The sequence below is a fragment of the Calliphora vicina genome, chromosome 5 (genome assembly GCF_958450345.1).
Source record: "Calliphora vicina chromosome 5, idCalVici1.1, whole genome shotgun sequence".
Lineage (NCBI taxonomy): Eukaryota > Metazoa > Arthropoda > Insecta > Diptera > Calliphoridae > Calliphora > Calliphora vicina.
In genome coordinates this window covers 23,328,879-23,348,154 of record NC_088784.1, presented here as the reverse complement: position 1 = coordinate 23,348,154, position 19,276 = coordinate 23,328,879, and the positions used below count along the sequence as shown (strand labels likewise).

Sequence of the window (19,276 nt, the reverse complement as noted above, 5' to 3'; positions counted from 1 at the left end):
TATTTTTATGGATTTTTAAGATAAACAGGCTTTGCTGTATGGAAAAACATGGAAATAAGCCATAAACATAATTAATTAAATGCTAGAAATATAAAACAAACAAAAATTTATTGATTATTATGATATTGACAAAACCATGAAAACGATTTTAATGATCTGTCACAGTATCTTTCATGATATGAATTGGTCCTGTTGCCACCGCCAAACATGACTGTGTTATTTGTGTACTTGGGGTCAAGTCTTTTTCCATTCGGCCGTCTTACAAATATCTGAATTCATCAGAATAGAGAACAGAAAATGTTCATTGGTAAATTGTATACGAGAATTAGGATTCTTTTTAGAAATAAGACCAGCATCATTTGCCCTGCGGCTAACAGTTCGAGAACTAATTTCCAATTTTTGATTACGAAATTTTTTATAATTTTTTACTTGCATATTTATCACAGATCTCAGCTTTAGTCTTCTGTCTAGCAGAAGTTTAAAAGTTTCTATTGTTTTGCCAATTCTATGAAGTATAACCATATTCTATAAATGTATTTTTGTTAAACATTAATACTTAAAAACAATGAAATTTACTATATTAGAAAACCTGGTTAATTTTAATTTATATATGGTAAAAGGTTATAGAAAACTGAAATTACGGAATATATATTTGCTTTTATATTATTTTAATACAAAAAGCAACCCGTAAACAATTCCAGTCTTCGGAAAATATACACACATCTCTAACATTTTCTCAAATGCAACTCTGCACACAACAGCCGCCATTTTTTAGTTGTACGAAGAAAAAACCACTCGCTGGTTTTGCCAAAAAAAAGTTATATTCGTCGCGTTCATTTACTAAACAACACATCGCGGGAAAAGAATTTTTGCAAAAACTTGGGAAAAACCAGAAAATTTGTGCAAATAAATAAAAATATTTTGCACATAAATAATTTAAAGATAAACACCAAAATAAAAATTATTAAAGCAGTAGTAAATGTTGTATAAATCTCGCTGCAAATAAACGATTACAAAATAAAGAAAAAAAAAACCAAGCGCTCAATACAAGGAAAATTTTGTTTGTATGTGTCGGTTTTTTTTACAACACAAAAAAGTTGTTCACATGCGGTGTCTGGCTGAAAAGTAGTGAAGATATTTTCCTAAAATTATTGTTAATCCAAATTAAGAAAAAATAAAAAAAATTTACATTTTTAAAGTTTTAAGAATTCATAAGTGTTGGTAATAAAAATTAATGCTCATCCACTATGGATTTGGCAAATTTAGACAAAATGAAGGTGGTCGATCTGCGTAATGAGCTGCAGACGCGTGGCCTGGATATTAAAGGTGTTAAGGCAGTTTTGATTGAACGTTTACGCGCTCATTTAGAAGCGGGTGAGTAAGCTTTATTTATTGCTGCTTATAATAAATAGAAATTGTATGCCTAATAAATTTATTATTTCTAAAACAATTCTGGTTTTTAAGCATACATATTTGTGGCAAAAATGTATGGTAGGCGTGCAAATGTTTTAAGGCATTTTTTTTTAAAGTAGAGTTGCCAACTTTTAATATGAACTTTAAGTTTAACTCGTTCAGAACCAAAGTTAATCCTTGAACTCATTAATCTTTGCAACACATTGAGTTGCCAACTTTAATTAAGAATGGGATATTCCGCTCGTTTTGTTTTGATTGTAACGGAAATGTATTTATTTTATTTTTCTTGCATACATTTAGGTACTGGCGGTGTTCCACCTTCTCCTGGAACTCCTGGTCGTCGTAGTCGTCGTACTAGATCTATGACCAGATCACCCTCTCCATCACCGGTTAAAAAGGCACCAGAACCTTCTTTGGAAACTTTGGAAGAAGAGGGCAATGCAGCCAATGCTCAAGTTGAGGAGGAAGCAAGTGAAGAGAAATTCACCACCCCAGAGAAATTAAAAGAAAAATCTCCGAAAAAAACTACTCCCAAAGAGGAAAAGCAAACTACACCCAATGAGAAAAAACAAGCTACCCCTACTGAGGAAAAAGATGAAGAGAAGAATAATTCTCGTAATGAAGAAAACTACGAAAGTGCTGAAGACGCTAATGTAGAGGAAATTAAAGAAGATGAGCATACTAATGGTGATGAAGAAGAAGAAGCAGAAACTGTTAGCAATAACAAAGACACAACAAAGGAGGAGGTCGTTCCAGAAAAGCCTAAACAAGAAAACGAAAAAGAAAACGAGGAAGAAAACGAAGAAGAACAAGTAGTTCAGGAAAATAATAAATCTCTTAAAGAGGAAATAAATCATAATAATGATGATATTGAAAAATCTAAAGAAGACCCAGAAAATGATGATCAAGAAACATCACCTAAAAAGAACAAATCCCTTAGGGAACGTTCCCGTAGTCATTCCCCCGAACGCCGTGAACGTCGTCGTAATCGTTCAGTCTCTGATTCCCGTTCAAGGTCTCGCTCACGTTCACGCTCGCGTTCACCACGTCACAAATCAAAGTCTCATTCACGTTCTCGTAGCCGATCTCGTTCACGCACACCCAAACGTCGCAGTGGAGCCGGTAGCTTGGGTAGTCCTTCAAAAGCAAGCGAAGATACTAGTACTCCAGAGGATGAGCCTACCATTGAAGATAATCAATTTGGTCTAAGTTGGTGTAAGTGTAGAACTTTTCAACTTTAAAACAATTTCATTGCATTATATTTTATATATTTTTTTTAATACTTCTTAGTCGACTCGGATTTGCACTTACGCATCGATCCCGTTACCTTCACCTCTGCTAAGCCTATGAGTCATGATATCTATGCATTAATTTGGTCCGGTGCACGCACCAATTTTGGCGTACGCGAAGGCAAGGTTTGCTTTGAAGTACGTTTGTCGGAAGAAACCAATTTGAATCGCGATAATCCCTTCAGGGATGAGCCTCATACCAAAGGCTTTCGCGTGGGCTTTTCTATGCCCTCATCCAGTTTATTATTGGGAGAGGCGGAAAACTCATTTGCCTACTGCGAGTCAGGACGCAAAGCTACAAATGGCGAATTTGTGGAGTTTGCCAAGCCCTTCCAATTGGATGATGTTATTGGCTGCTATTTGGATTTGGAGACTACCCCAAGTACCATCAAATATACATTGAATGGCGAAGACTTGGGCGTGGCTTTTGAATTCGATAAAGCTATATTGGGTGAGGATCAGGCCCTATTTCCTCATGTTTTAACCAAAGGTTATGAATATGAAATAAATTTGGCTGATAATGATAATCTATTGGTGAATAAGGAGCGTAAAGTGCGCAAGAGGCGTAAAGTCAAACAGGTGGTGGAGGAGGAAAAGAAGGTGGAAGAAGAGGAGAAGCCTGAAGGCGAAAAGAAAGATGAAGAAGACGAAAAGATGGATGAAGGCGAGCAGGCTGAAGACAGTAAGAAAGAAAAGAAAACTGAAGAAGCCAAAGATGAAGAACAGCCGCAAGCGAAGTCTAAAGATGAAGAAAAAACTCAAGCAGAAGTAGCTAAACCAGAGGAAAGTAATGAAAATCCAGAAGAAAAAGCTGACAAATCTGAAGATGTTGAAATGTCTGAAAAACCTCAAGAGGAAAAAGCTGACGAACCTGAAAAAGCTACTGAAGAAGAGCAAGGTAAATATTATATTTTTTTATTTAAAACAACATTTCTATATTTCATATATTTTTATTACACTTCCTTCCAGCTGCTGAATCCAAAACTCCTGAAGACGAGCAAAAACCAGAGCATTCCGATGAAACCAAAACAGAAGACGAAGAGAAATCCAGCACCGAAAAGAAAGCTGATGATAAAGAAAAATCTGCCTCGAAAGATAAAGATGATTGTGGTCCGTCGCCTTCAAAACGTCAAAAGATGGAAACACCTGCCGAGGAAGATGAATATGAAGAGATTCATCCAGAGCCTCGCGATCAAATGTCTCTATTGGAGGACTATGAATTGATTGCATTAATTGCAGAAGAAAAATACATAGCTGGTCCGCAAAGACCCGAAAGTCGCAGTGCTTGTGAAGTTATTTTAATGGTTGGTCTACCAGGTGCTGGCAAAACCACTTGGGTTTTGAATCATATCAAAGAGAATCCCGATAAACGTTATGATATTATTGGTGCTGATGCTTTAATAGCTAAAATGACGGTAAGTTTTCGAATGTTATTTATTTTGAGGGTGAAAACCATATACAAACTTAATAGTGATATGGAATATGATTTAATGTAGGTGTCTCTAGTTTGTTGTTGTTTTCAAATCGACGAAAGTCTCTTATTGTAACAGTTTGATAGTGTCGTTGTGTTGACATTTTTATCTACATAAGTGAGAGTCGGATCGTTCCGGTTCGTGGATTCAATAATAGTTATGCATTTTTATACATATTACATAATACTTAACGTTGTTGTGATTGTGCGGAATTACGCAAATGGTGACGTGAATTACCTTAGTATACCCTTCACCATGATATCAAAGTCGATATAGAAATGTCCGTCTGTATGTTGAAATGAACTTTCCGTAGCCACCAAATAATATATATAAATTATTCATACATCAAAATATCGGCCCACAAATGGCTGATGTATAAGGAAAAAAACCAGGACAACCTCAATTTTTGACCTAATTTTGATCTAAATCAGGATATATAGACAATATGGATATCTATTGATAGATATTTTAAAGACCTTTGCAACGGCGAATATATGGCCAACCTGTAATTTTTTTCACCAGAAACATTTTTCTTAATTTTTTTTCACTTATAAATTTATAAAAAAATTCGAAAAAAATTAAGAAAAGAAATTTTTAAATTTTTTTTTGAGTTTTTTTTAAATTTTTTTTGGAGTTTTTTTAAATTTTTTTTGGGTTTTTTTTAAAATTTTTTTTTGAGTTTTTTTTTTTTAATTTTAAAGTATAATTTGGTACGATTCGGCACAGCTAAATATGTCTCTATTACTTGTTTTAGGACAAACTCTATTTATGGGATTTTTCAATGTCCTGGCAAATTTTAAAACAAAAAGTATGGTAATTTTAGGTATTTGCACAAAAACATGTTGAATTCCCGCCAAAATAGTCTGGCAATCTCATGTTTTCCTTGGCTCTCAACAGTATAGGGTTGCCCTAGGAAAATTTTAATAAGTGATACAACGCTGCGTTTTTTTTTTGGCCGAAAGAGTTGTTACTCTTGGCGATTTCTTTAGGATAAAAGCATAATATTAAATATTTTAAAATATTCCATTATTAAATTAGAAATATCTTTAATTGATATTCTAAAAACTTAATTTTACTTTTAAAAATATGTATTTCAAGTATTTTATAATAAATTTTTTTATTTTTATTTCTCAATTTCAGATTGATGGAGCTCCACGTAAATCCGTTCATAAAGGACGTTTCGATCGCATCTATGAATTATGTTTCAATGTCCTAACATCTCTAGAGGACATAGCAGTTAAACGTCGTCGTAATTTTATACTGGATCAGGTAAAAATCTCTTCTTTTTAATGTGCACGGGCTAAACAACATTTTAAAAGGTTTTCTACAAAAAAAAAATGTTTGAGCATTTATTTTAAATAGGATTTTGAAAAAGAAATTAGGTTTTTATTTTTTATAAGTACAACACATATTTTTTAGCTTAGCCCAACAGTTGAAATGACTGCAACTTGCAAAAGGTAAGTTTTAGTTCATAAGAAAGGCCTTACACAAATATATATAATGTAAGTATATTTCAAATGAAACACACAAAAAGCAGAAAAACAGTTGACTGTGCGAACAAATATTTTTGGGATAGAGCGGCATAGCAGCCAATTGTAAGTAAATTTTGAACAAAAAAAAAAAACTCGAAAATTATGGATTAAAAAAAATCAATGATTTTTTTTAAACACTCTCTACTACTACTTTATATGCAAGCAATATAAAATACTTTAAAATTTAGTCAACTGTTGGAATAAACAAAAACAATTAATTGGAGATATGTATAAAAAAAAAAACAAACAAAAAACCCAAGGTATGTTTAAATTAGTTTATAAGAAAATGAAATGAGTAATGTTGTTAAAATCCTGACATCATTCTAAATGAAACAAGAAACGAAATGCTATCAAACATAATTCAAACCAAAAAAAAAACTATACTGAAATATAAATGTATGCCCTGCACTAAATTGTTGTTGTATTATATAAATGCAACGTAATCCATAACGTTGCCTTTATTTTTATTTGAAACCAAAAAAAAAAACCATCAATGATGTTTATTCAAATCTACAACTAACTACAACATAATGAAATGAATCAACCAACAAATTACTACATACATGATCTTTCTACACTTTCAAATCGACGTATGTGATAAACATAAACACCATTATATACTATACCCTATATATATATATACACATGTTGTATAAACCGATCGTTATAACATGAAGGCGAATGCATATGCCTCTGCTCAGCGACGTAAAATGAAAGGTTTTGCCGAATTTAAACGTATTGCTGTTGTTTGTATACCAAATGAAGAAGAACTTAAACGTCGACTGGCCGATAAAAAGGAAAAAGGAAATGCATATACATTGAAAGAAACAACTTTAAATACTTTACAAGGTAAATATTTGTAAAACAAAAAAATAAACTAACAAAAGAAACAAAATAGTAATCTTTTTTTTTCTCACAAAAAAAAAGTACCACGCAATTGACAACATATTTGTAATAATAATTTAAGTATCTTATTTCTTTAAATATTCATATAATTGAAATTTATTTTATATTTATTAATTTATGTATTTAAGTATGGTTTTTGAACAATTTTCAGCATTTTTTTTTTTTGACCTGGAAAAATAATTTTAATATTTTTTGGGTGATTTTAAACAATTAGCAAAGCCCCTACCCTTTTCACAGTTTTTATTAAAAGCTAGTTTTATTGATTTGGATACTTTTGTGTTTCCCACTATTTCCACGATTTTTTGTTACAAAAACGTCAGATTATTTGTTAAAAAATCGTCAGATTAAGATTTTCTTTCGAAATTATTTGTTAGCCTTATTTGCCATTAATAATAATGTATAAGAACCTTTACAGTGTTTCTATTCGGCTAAAAAATCATTTGAGCTTTATCAAAAATCTAGATTTATTGATTCATATTTTTTTCCGAAGATAGATTGATAGATTTGAAGGGGTGTGTAGAAGTACACTTCCACTCGGAGACCCATAGAATCCATTGTTATAAACTTTAGAAATATACCCCGGTGGAAACTTGATGTCAAGAGAAGAAATGAAATTGGAGAGAAAAATAAGAAAGAAGTCAGGTGACAAAAAGTTAAATAAAGTGAAAAACACAGTCCAAAGAAAAATAAGAAAAATTAAAAATAAGTAAAGACTGGGATTCACAGAGTCCCGTTATCGAAATATAGCCAGCCTATTCCCCTGATAAAGCCTTATAGATTTCCTAGATCAATTCACCATGGAATCTTTCCCCTAGCCATTTTTGTCTGAGTTCCTGCAGTCTATGACAGTTACACAGAACATGTTCGATTGTTTCTAGTTCCACCCGTTTACCAATGAAGACTCCAATTAAAGACCTGAGACTTTTCCTATCCAACCCAATTAGTATGCTGGTTTCCTTTGCACCCAAATAGCGCTGCCATCCATCCTACTACACCAGGATTGGTTCGTAGACTCCCGGAATCTTTCGAAGATCAACCTATAATAGAGGCATATAGGAGGTTTAAACTCCCAGTCCCTATTAATATAGTCCAGGTCCTAACCCATTGTGGTCAGCTCATTTCCCTGTGTGTTACAGTGTCCTAGTACCCAAAACAATATTATCATGTATAGTTCCAATAATGATTCTAGAGCCCTCTTACAGTTCAGCACTATACACGAGTGTACCATATGGTATTTAAAAGCCATCAGTGATGTCTGACTATCTACATAAATTGTCACTACAGACCCCTCTCTGACGTGTGCCCTTATTCGATCGCTAGGATCTCTGCATTCGTCTGGGAGTATGTATGACACTTTGATGTCCTCATCTATTCATGATCCTACCGAATGTTTTTTTTTTTGTTATTTTATAAATGATATTCCGCGTGGCTGTCGAAGTAAATCTTGTGCATAATTTCAATAATTGTCACATAAATTTTTTTGGCCCAAGGACGATGTCTATTGAAACAAATACGTTTTATGTAGAAATTATCACGCGACTTAAATTTCATGGCGATCGGCCTATAATAAGTCATAGCTCCCATATAGCTCCAAATTACTATTTTAAAAAGCATACTTTGTTTGTTAGTTTAGGTCAAACTTTGTAACTGAATTTTGAACCAGTTCTCGTAGCCCAATAAATACCTGATGACAACGCAATATTCTGTTCGAAAACTCTTAATCAAATTCGAAGTTATGTTCGAAAAATTTTCAAAACTGTTAAAATAATCATATGCATGACAATTTTCGAACATACGAATTTAAGTTCGAAAATTCGAACTTCTGTTCGAAAATTTTTTAAAGTTCTTAAAACAATCTCTAAAACATGAGGATTCTTAAAAAAATAATTTTAGTAGTATTTGAGGCCAATTCCCTACATTTTCGAAATTCGAACTTAAAAATTTTGAAAAAAAAAATTCAAAATTTTCATGAATTTTAAGTTAATTTAAATATAGTATCAGAATATTAAACGCTTTTTAAAATATGTTTGAAAATTTGAATTCGAAATATTCAGGGAACTCCAAAAAAGAACAAAATTAAATAATAACAAAACATGTTACAAAGCCTTTATTTAAATAATATAAAAAGCAGAAAATAAACTATAAATTAAATCCTTAGGCTATTTACAATCAATAAAATTGGTTCACAAATGGCTAGTTAACTAAATTTCACCAAAATTCGTTGGCGAACGTTGAAAGCTTTGCTATTCTGTTAAATTTTTTTTTACATTAGTCAAACCCTTTGCTTTTAATTCTTATTGATTTATTGGTTGATAATCTATTTCTGAGAATGAGCCTCCCGATAATTTTTGTTGAGTAAATGACGAAATAATAAAGTAGTTTTCAACCAGACTTCGTGCTAATGGGGGTAAAAGTGATAAAAGTCGATGCTCCTATAAACGGAGAGCTTTCTAGAAATTTATTCTTTTTAATATTCAAAAAACCATTGTTTTATAACAATAATTTCATTATTTCTCATTGTGGGAATTTCAAGAGCTCTGGGTTTAGTGTTCAATGACACTTAAATTGTTTGCGAAAATATATTCTGAGAATTTTCTCTTTTCACAATTAGAACCTTCCCGAATGTAAGACTATATTTATGTAGAACTTGATTGATATTTATTGATAATGATGAGTTTTGTTATTTATAATTTGCGACATTTTTAACATTCAATTTATGTTTTGTGGATTTCTTTTGTATTACAGCTGCTTTCACATTGCCTGCATTGGAATTTGGCTGGTTTGATGATATAATCTTTACGGATCTGGCCATCGAAGAAGCCAAAGAAGAGGTCAAGAAATATAATGAGAAGGGCAAAAAAGCCCTAGATGAAAGTCATTCTAATCGCGAAAAACGTCCACGTCGTGACAATTATCGCAATGATAATCGTCGTCGTCAAGATGATCGCCGGCGTTACGATAATCGTAATGATAATCGCTGGAATGATAGGCGTGCTGGCGGTGGTGGTGGAGGTGGCTATCATCACGGCGGTGGTGGTGGCGGCGGCGGTGGCGGCAATAGATGGGGTGGCGCTGGAGGAGGTGGTGGCGGCTATCGTAATAATTCGGGTGGCTATAGAGATGATCGTGGTTATGGTGGTGGCGGCGGCGGCGGAGGTGGTGGTCGTGGTTATGATCACCGTCAACAACGTTATAGCAGTGGACCCCAGAACTGGGTACAAAATAATCGCAATCGTTATGATGATCGCAGTGGTCGTTATAGCAGTGGTGGTGGCGGCGGCGGCGGTGGAGGTAGCGGTCGTTATGATTCTTATGGCGGAGGTGGTGGTTCTCGTGATTACCGCAGTGGTGGTGGTGGTGGCGGCGGCGATCACAGAGATTATCGTGATCGTAATAGAGGCGGCAGTAGTGGAGGTGGCAGCAGCAGTGGCAGCAATAATCGCCGTGATGGTGGTAATCGCTCCAGTGGCACCAGCAGCAATCAGCGGGATTTTCGGCCTGGCCACCGCGACACTCGCGTAGATAGTCGCGGTGGCTCAAGCGCTACCTCAGCAACAGCAACTTCATCTAAATACAAGTCAGGCTCTGTTGCTGGTGGCAATAATGGTGGCTATGATAAATATAACAAGAATGTAAGTTTAAATTAAACAACAAAAAGAAATACACTATGTTATTTATATTAAAGAGATAATGGAAAAATTACAAAAAACGTCCTTGTTTTACAATTGACGTGAGCCTATTTTGAGAAATTTGTTGATGCAAATTTAATTAGTTTTAATTAATAAAGTTAGGAATTACCAAGCGTTGTCTCTCACTTCTATTCGGAGACCATAAGGTCCATTGTGAGACAGATACAGAGAAAAAAATATGCCATGCTTAAAAAGGGGACATAAGCAAAATAAAATCGTGCGATTTCCGGAACAAATTTTTTAATTCGTTTTTAAAAAACTTAATTTTTTAAATCCCTTGATTGCAGAACAGGGGTTTATCCCCTCATGTTCTGTTCGTGCAAAGTTCCGCGCGATTGGCCCATTTAAAATCATCTACAGCGATGAGGCCCATTTTTGGATGAATAGTTACGTCAACGAACAAAGTTGGCACGATACCAATCCACATGGGATCCAAGAGCGTCCAATGCATCCCGAAAAAGTCATTGTTTGGGGTTAAATTTGGGCTGGCGGCATCAACGATCCATATTTCTTTGAGAACGACGTTGGCAAGGCAATCACCGGCGCTATAGGTCGATGATTACCAACTTATTTTGGTCTGAATTGGATGATATGGATATCACGTCGAGGTGATGTGAACTGACCACAGATCGTGCGATTTGACCCAGTAAGACTTTTTCTTGTAGGGGTTTCTTAAGTCGCAGCTTTATGAGAATAAGCTACTAACTGTAGCGGCTCTCAATGCCAACATAGCCCAGGCCATCGGTCAAATTCAGCCTGATTTATCAGCCAGAGTCATTTATGCGGCGGACATTTGCACAGTTTTATATTCCCTACATAATGACATCGATAAGACTTTCAAATGAATAACAAATTTCGAAGATATCTCTCACACACTTTACCCCCTGTTCTGTAAACCGAATCCGAGTAACGATTTCTTTTTTAAACAAATTTACGTAATTTGGTGTTCTGTAAATTGTTTGTTGTTTGTTTACTTTCCAGAAAACAAACAACAATTTGTCAATTAGTCGTTTCGATTTACAAAACTGAAGCAATATAATCAGTATTTATGCATCTTTAATATTTAATAATCTAACTTTAATTTTTATATAAAATCAACAGCAGGCCCAAGCAAACAACTGGTCACAATATCAACAACATCAAGCCGGACCAGTTGGTCAACAACAACAACAGCAGTACTGGAACTATGCAACTATGCAAGGTAATTAAAAAAAGAACAATGCCACTATAAAACTAATTAACCCATTAAGCAATAATTTCTATAGATTTTCTCATAATTTAATTATTTTTTTATTTAAGGTTATGGTAACCAGCAACAATGGCAATCAATGGATCCCCAACAACAGCAACAATGGATGTCTTGGTGGCAAGTAAGTACACTTTTAAAATAACAAAACAAAATAACAAAACCTATAACATTTTCCTTTTTTTCTTCTATTTTTTGTTTAGCAACAGGGCGGTGCCCAACAGCATGCTGCTGGTGGCGGTGCTGCAACGGATCCCAATCAACAATATTGGTCACAATATTCTTACAGTACTTCAAATGATGCTTCTAAAAAATAATTAAAGGCTTGCCTTTTTATTTATTTTTTTTTAAATGTTTAACACATTATAAATATTTACATATACACAAAATCCAAGTACAACAATGTCTTACTAATACTTCTTTTAACACCCAACGCCACAACAGAAAAAAAACATAGAGAAATCCACAACAAACAAAATGTCATACCTTCTTCTAACAATATTTTTATAATTAATCTATTTTCTATTAACTAACACAACCTACAAACCACTTGAAAAAAACAAAGTTTTATTTTGAAACATCCCTCCCCCGCCCGAATTCCAAATTTATTTAATTAAAATTAATTAAATTTAGGTTTTCTAAGTACATACTTAAGTTTTTAGTTGTTAAAACATAAAATACATAATTTATTTTTTCTTTTCTTTGGATTATAAAACTTTTTTTAAATCACTTTGTTATTTTCTACTTTGTTTCATTGTTTTTTTCTTTTTCGGTTAAATTTGTTTATTTACTTAGTTTTTTTTATTTTGGGTATTTCTTTTTTATAAACTATTTATAATTACTGGTAATTAAATGTTTTCTTTAATTTTTTTTCTCCATTTAAAAAAAGAAGATTAAGTGAAGATATACTTTGTTAAAATCAGCATTTCTTTTAAATTCATTTTTTATTATATTTTAAAGTCATTAAAAAAACAGTTGTATACAAGCTTAAAAGTAACTTGTTAAAACCGAGAAAAGAATACAGAAAAATATAAATTATTTAAAAACAACAACCAAAAAATTGATTTATTATTTATTGGATTACAACGAAATATTTTACATCATGCGTCAAGCAAAAAGGTAAAGCGATAAAAGAAAGATATAAAGAGTAAAGCTGACAATCCCTGGAGGTTGAGAATAATAAAAAGAACTGCCCTCTCCAACCTGACATTATTATCCAGCGTAAAGCCTCAGGCCTCAACATCTTCCAATCCCTCACGGAATTGTTGACATAACCACCTAACACTGGCGTTAAAGTACCCGGGCATTAGCAAATAATATGCTACACGGTATCCAACACCTTGTCACCGCACATCCTACAATAGTACGGAGTGGAGTGTTGATGCCCCATCTGATTGTCCTTGTACTTATCTGTAATCATAAATATGATCACTATAACATTACACTTGTCCAGTTGTAGTACAACACGGGTATCTGAAGAAAATGGACATATAAAAATACAAACCAACATAGTTGAAACATTTACTGATGATGAGAAATCCAATTTAATATTGAGAAAATAGCAATTATTATTCTGAAAAGCAAGTTAATATGATTGGGTGTATGACTTAAAATTGCAGGATTTACAATAGATTGCGTATCAAAAGTGGTGATTTTGACACGGGAGACAAATATCGCCCATGCCAGCAAAAAAAGTTTGACAGCAAAGCCAAATATCCATGGTGCTAAGGTGACTCCCTGTATTTGGTGGGAGAAAAATGGTCCTATCTATTATAAGCTGCTGAAATCTAGCGAGACCATCACAGGGAACCTGTACCGAACGCAATATATTAGTTTGAAGCGATCATTGGCCGAAAACGCCCAAAATATACGGCCATACATGAAACCGTAATATTCCATCATGACAACGCTAGACCACACGTTGCAATCAATACCTGTTAAAAAGTATTTAGAATGAAGTGGTGGAAGTTTTGCTTTACCCCCTTTATAGTCCAGACCGTGCCCCGTCTGACTACTATTTGTTTCGATCAATGCATAACGCTCTCTCTGGGATAGGCTTCACTTTGAAACGGAGTATCCGATGTTGGCTTCATTCGTTCTTGGCCTCAAAATATAAGCAGTTCTTTTGGCTCGGAATCCATATGTTGTCAGAAAGCTGGAAAGACGCATAGCTAACAATGGCCATTACTTTGAATAAATTTATATTGTGCAAATGTTTCAAAATAAAACCTAAAAATTTTAAAAAATCCCACATTTTTAAGTCATACACCTAATATGTAATATAAATAGAAAACAAACAAAAAGTATTCATTATTGTATTGATAAAACAATGGACATTTTTTTTTAATTAACCCTCTTCCGCCCTATTCTTGGAGTTAGCCCCGAGTGACTATCGGCGGAAAGAGATTTGACTCTAATCTCTATCAAAAGTTTATAAAATAAAATTAGTTTATAAACCTTTTATAATTGTTTGTTTTTTGCATCCACTGTTCAAAATCGTAAAATATTGTTAAAATGGATTTTTAGTAAACACGCACATCATTTTTTTGTAAATTGCATGCTTTTGCTTCCACTGTACCTGTTATAAACAATAATTACCGTTACACACAAAACGTACTTTATTTTACTACCTTTTTAACAATTTCTTCATAGTGGCAGCATTGGTTTTACTACTCTATAATACAACCTTGTTCTTTCATTATCTACATTTTTTTTATATCGAAAGCAATCACAACAAAGAGTATTAAAGAAAGAAAATAAATCGTATTATAAAGAAAAACTCGTAAATTGTATAAAATTTCTAGAAACTAATTAAATTTTGCCACAAATTAAATACAAAGTGTGTGAAATACAAATTACATAAAGTGAATCTCTAGTGAAATTATTAATACGTGAACTATTTACGGGAAAAACTATCAGGGGGTGTTTCCGAATAATCACGGAAGTTGTAACGAGACCAACAAGAGAAAAAACATGGCCAATAACTATTTACAGCCTGTCAATGATCATTTTGGTTTTAGCAACACAAGGCTGGACGATGTAGACGATGATATATTCCTAAACCACTCTAGATCTCGTACTCCCTTATCGGAACAAGGTGCTGTGGGTGGTATAGGTCGCAGCACTAATCCCTTTGATGAAGATCCAGAAGAGTACCAAAGACAGATATTAGAGGAAAGACGTCGTCATATTGAAGCACGTAGTCTGGAATCAACACAAAAGAGTTTGGGTCTACTCTATGAAACGGAGGAAGTTGGCAAGGCCACTGCCGTTGAACTGGCCAAGCAAAGGGAACAATTAGAAAGAACTACCAAACAGTTGGATGACATAAATGCCTCGCTTAGATTTAGTCAACGTCATTTGAATGGCTTGAAAAGTGTTTTTGGTGGTTTGAAAAATTATCTATCAGGAAATCGTGAACAACAGCCACCAGCCAATGCTGCTGCCGCTGCTACTACTTCACGTTCACCCAGCGGTAGTCAAATATCTCAGATGGCAGACTATTCTAAACCCACAAATAGTATGAGTAATATAGTGCAACATCCTAAATCGCCCACTGAAAAATACGACAATCATCCCATAACCCGTTTACGTGATGATTCATCTATGCAGCAGCAGCGCATGCAGCAGCAACATCAGCGACGCAACAATCCCTTCGAGGCCCAATTGGAGGCCAATCTGGAGGAGATGTGTGGCAATCTGTCACGTTTAAAGGGTTTGGCCACCGATTTAGGTCAAGAAATTGAATCGCAAAACGAATTACTCGATAATATGAATTACAAAATGGAAGATGTGGATATAAAATTAAGCAAGCAGAATAAGGACATATATAAGTTGTTGGGTAATAAGTAAAAAAAAGATATACTAATTGTTATACATATTGTTGGCCTAAAGCTGGAATTAAGGAATAAAATATCGATTATTTTGTTAATATATTTTGATATAATTTTTTTTATTTTTTTAAAATAAAATTCATTCCTTTACAAAAATATCACAATATGCATAGTGTAAGAAAATGTCATTGATTAAAGCTTTCATTCTTTTAAATATTTATAATGAATTTATATAATAAAATACATACAAATAAAGAAAATTTAACTTGTAAGGCTTTACTAAATATAGGGGGTTATTTTTTAAATAACTTTTCAGTTACAAAATCAGCAATTTCAAAAAAACTGAGAGGAAGATCTTGCGAAACTGCTGCAAAATCCTTTTTTTCTAAAAATCAGTTGGCCGTTTTGGATGAATACAATTACAATATAAGATTGGAGATCATTATGAAGAGGCCGAGGGAAAAGAGACTGGACCGTACGTATACCCTGGAATATAATGGTGTGGGGTTTTTTTCAGAGCAAATTTGGGCCCAATTCATGTCATAAAATATACTATGACTGGAATCGTATACAGATCCATTTTAAACGATGTTATTTATCCATACGCTGATCTGAAAATATGCCAGTAGTTGGAGATTCCAGCACGACAATGACCCTAGGGTTTTCATTGGCCTGCCCAGATCAAAGCTCTGAAAGTATTAATGCCTTAATTCGCTTTTTGGAATATTTTTGAAGCTTTCGACATTGTACAATTAATTTCCTTACGAATTAAGTGAATGATTATATTTTGTTTAAATTCAAACTATTACACACTAAATTTTAGAAATAAATTACATATTTAAAAAAACTCCTGTAATAATTTTTACGAATCACAAAGGTTTCCCAAAAAATCAGAAGCAAGGCGAATTCATACAAGTTGGTGTCAGTTCTACAAAAACAACAATTAGTCTTAACAAATGTCAAAAAACCAAAATGAAAAATTAAACAAATAAGTATTTAAACTTAATATAGTGTAGATAATTGAATAGTGAGGGCTTTACTTATTTATGTAAACAATAAATATTTTGTTAATAAGCTTAGAATATGTAGATATTTATATATAAAAACAAGCTTTGACAGTTGTTAGAACCAAAATGCGAAAAAAAAATTATCAGCTGTTTGACTGACTTCACCTTGTATAAATTCGCCTTGATCAGAAGTTAGTTTTTTATGAAAATTTAGATAGGAAAATATTTTAAGTGTGGCAACCATAAATTTATGAAATTATCTGGTTATCTGTAATTTCTCCTCTTTATACAGATAATGAGGTTACCAGATATGTGACTCTCTCTTGTTTACTGCAAATCCAGCAATATCAAGTAACTTGTCAATATTTCCCATAATAATTTTAATAATAATAACTTTTTTATCTATTTACCTATAAATCTGCCATTAATATGGAATTCTTCATATAAAATATTTAAAATCTTTGCTTTTTACATGGTTATATTTATTGGTTTTGTTATATTTTGAATAAATAAATCCACATAAAAGATCGTCTGGCAACTATAACAATTTATCTATTTTCTCCTCTTTCAATTCTTGTTTTAGCTTTTGATATTTTTATTTATATTTCTCCTATTTTTTAATCGGCAAACAACGACATCAACTTTGAAAAAAGATAATCAAAATAATAACAACAAACACTTTGTTTTGTCTGTAAATTTTTCATACTCATCCAAATACTAGTCCCTGCACTTTGGACTTTCTCTTCGAACAAGTAGCGTATTGTGAAAAAAATCTAGTTGAATTGTATTTCACTTTTCATTCAACAACACAAATCTTCAACAGTTTCAAGTAAATTTCTAAGGAGGGAGGAAAATGATCAACACCGGTAAATTAGCAGGCAGAACATTGTTCATTACTGGAGCTTCCAGAGGTATTGGCAAGGCTATTGCCCTTAAGGCCGCCCGTGATGGTGCTAATATTGTGGTAGCTGCCAAGACTGCTGAACCTCATCCCAAATTACCGGGAACAATTTACTCAGCAGCCGAGGAAATCGAAAAGGCTGGCGGTAAGGCTCATCCTTGTATTGTAGATGTAAGAGATGAAAATGCGGTGCGTTCTGCTGTGCAGGAGGCAGTCGCCAAGTTTGGTGGCATTGATATATTGGTAAATAACGCCAGTGCTATTTCCTTGACCGGCACTTTGCAAACAGACATGAAGAGATTCGATTTGATGCAGCAAATTAATACCCGCGGCACATTTTTAGTTTCCAAAGAGTGTTTGCCCTATTTGATGAAATCGAATCATGCTCATATTTTAAACCTTTCACCTCCATTGAATATGAACCCTAAGTGGTTTGCTCCCCATGTGGCATACACCATGGCCAAGTATGGCATGTCTATGTGTGTTTTGGGCATGAGCGAAGAATTCCGTGATAAAGGCATTGCTGTAAATGCCCTGTGGCCACGTACCGCTATACAGACGGCAGCCATTGAGATGTTAACCGGTCCTGAGAGCTCCAAATGGTCACGCAAGCCAGAAATTGTCTCTGATGCTGCTTATGCCATTTTGATCAAGGAGCCTAAAGAGGCCACTGGTAAATTCTTTATTGATGATGAGGTTTTGCAGGCCAATGGTGTTACCGATATCAAGCAATATGCTTGCGATCCCAGTGCGGCCGATAAATTGATGATGGACTTCTTTTTGGACGAACCCACATACACCTCATTGGACCAACCACCAGCCTCTAGTGCCACCAGCTCTTCAGCTGCATCGTCTGGTACAATTCCTGCGCTATTCAACAAAATTGAATCCTTGTTGTCTGCCGAAATTGTGGGCAAAACTCAGGCTGTTTATGAATTCAATATCACCGGTACTGAGAAGGGTACCTGGTTTTTGGATTTGAAAAATGGTACAGGCTCTTGTGGTCAGGGAGCTGCCCCCTGTCAAGCTGATGCCGTGCTCACAATGAAGGACAAAAACTTCTCCGACATGTTTGCTGGCAAATTGAAGGCTGCTCCTGCCTTCATGACTGGTAAATTGAAAATCTCTGGAGATTTGCAAAAGGCCATGAAATTGGAAAAACTCATGAAAGCTTTGAAATCGAAATTGTAAACTATATTTTTTTTTTGAAAGCACTGAGCATTTTTATTATTATTTTTTAGATAGTAGGTACACATATTATTAAAAAAAGTTTATATTATTATATGCATTGCATTATTATTACTGTATTGTATTTTTTTTAAAAAACGACTGCCAATAAAACGATAAATTTTGTTAAACAAATTGTAAAATATGTAATAGTTTTAAATAAAAGGGAAAATCAATTAAATTATAGAGATTTTGTTCCCGACTAAGGGTTATTTTCAAGAAAAAATATATCGTAATATGAATGAAATCACCACTTTGGCTTCTAATGATATAATTATTTAGGTCATATCTATGTTATTCGTTCAGATTCCGTGTAAATCCAAAAAATAAAAAGTTGAAATTTTAAATTGTTATTCAATTTTTATACCCTTCACCTTCGTGAGAAGGGTATATATAAGTTTGTCATTCCGTTTGTAATTTCTACATTTTTCATTTCCGACCCTATAAAGTATATATATTCTGGATCCTTATAGATAGCGGAGTCGATTAAGCCATGTCCGTCTGTCTGTCTGTCTATCTGTCCGTCTGTCTGTTGAAATCAGTTTTCTGAAGACCCCAGATATCTTCTGGATCCAAATCTTCAATAATTCTGTCAGACATGCTTTCGAGAATTTTGCTATTTAAAATCAGCAAAATCGGTCCACAAATGGCTGAGATATGAAGAAAAAAACCAAGACAACCTCGACTTTTGACCTATTTTTTACCTATATCTGGATTACTAAGACATTAATATAGACAATATGGATATCTAATGATAGATA

General features: G+C 33.7%; 3 protein-coding genes across 4 annotated transcripts; all 3 read left to right on the top strand.

Annotated features, from left to right (window-relative positions):
• Positions 1 to 837: 837 nt before the first annotated feature.
• Positions 838 to 12,607, top strand: LOC135962342 (heterogeneous nuclear ribonucleoprotein U-like protein 2). 2 transcript variants are annotated; one of them, XM_065514213.1, is made up of 10 exons: positions 838 to 1,374; positions 1,714 to 2,628; positions 2,704 to 3,600; positions 3,672 to 4,117; positions 5,315 to 5,443; positions 6,384 to 6,555; positions 9,358 to 10,244; positions 11,406 to 11,502; positions 11,601 to 11,671; positions 11,751 to 12,607. In XM_065514213.1, exons 1-10 carry the CDS (start codon positions 1,248 to 1,250, stop codon positions 11,862 to 11,864), a joined length of 3,855 nt encoding a protein of 1,284 aa, XP_065370285.1. In that variant the 5' UTR covers positions 838 to 1,247; the 3' UTR covers positions 11,865 to 12,607. The 2 variants fall into 2 exon arrangements, with proteins under 2 accessions (XP_065370285.1, XP_065370284.1); XM_065514212.1 differs by having other exon boundaries at positions 839 to 1,374; positions 11,403 to 11,502.
• A 1,743-nt stretch (positions 12,608 to 14,350) lies between these two features.
• Positions 14,351 to 15,640, top strand: Snap29 (Synaptosomal-associated protein 29kDa). Its single transcript, XM_065512330.1, has one exon. The coding sequence runs from the start codon at positions 14,521 to 14,523 to the stop codon at positions 15,397 to 15,399; it is 879 nt and encodes a 292-aa protein (XP_065368402.1). The 5' UTR covers positions 14,351 to 14,520; the 3' UTR covers positions 15,400 to 15,640.
• A 1,496-nt stretch (positions 15,641 to 17,136) lies between these two features.
• On the top strand, positions 17,137 to 18,650 carry Hsdl2 (Hydroxysteroid dehydrogenase like 2). The gene has a single exon (XM_065511576.1). The coding sequence runs from the start codon at positions 17,241 to 17,243 to the stop codon at positions 18,477 to 18,479; it is 1,239 nt and encodes a 412-aa protein (XP_065367648.1). The 5' UTR covers positions 17,137 to 17,240; the 3' UTR covers positions 18,480 to 18,650.
• The last annotated feature ends 626 nt before the right edge of the window (positions 18,651 to 19,276 follow it).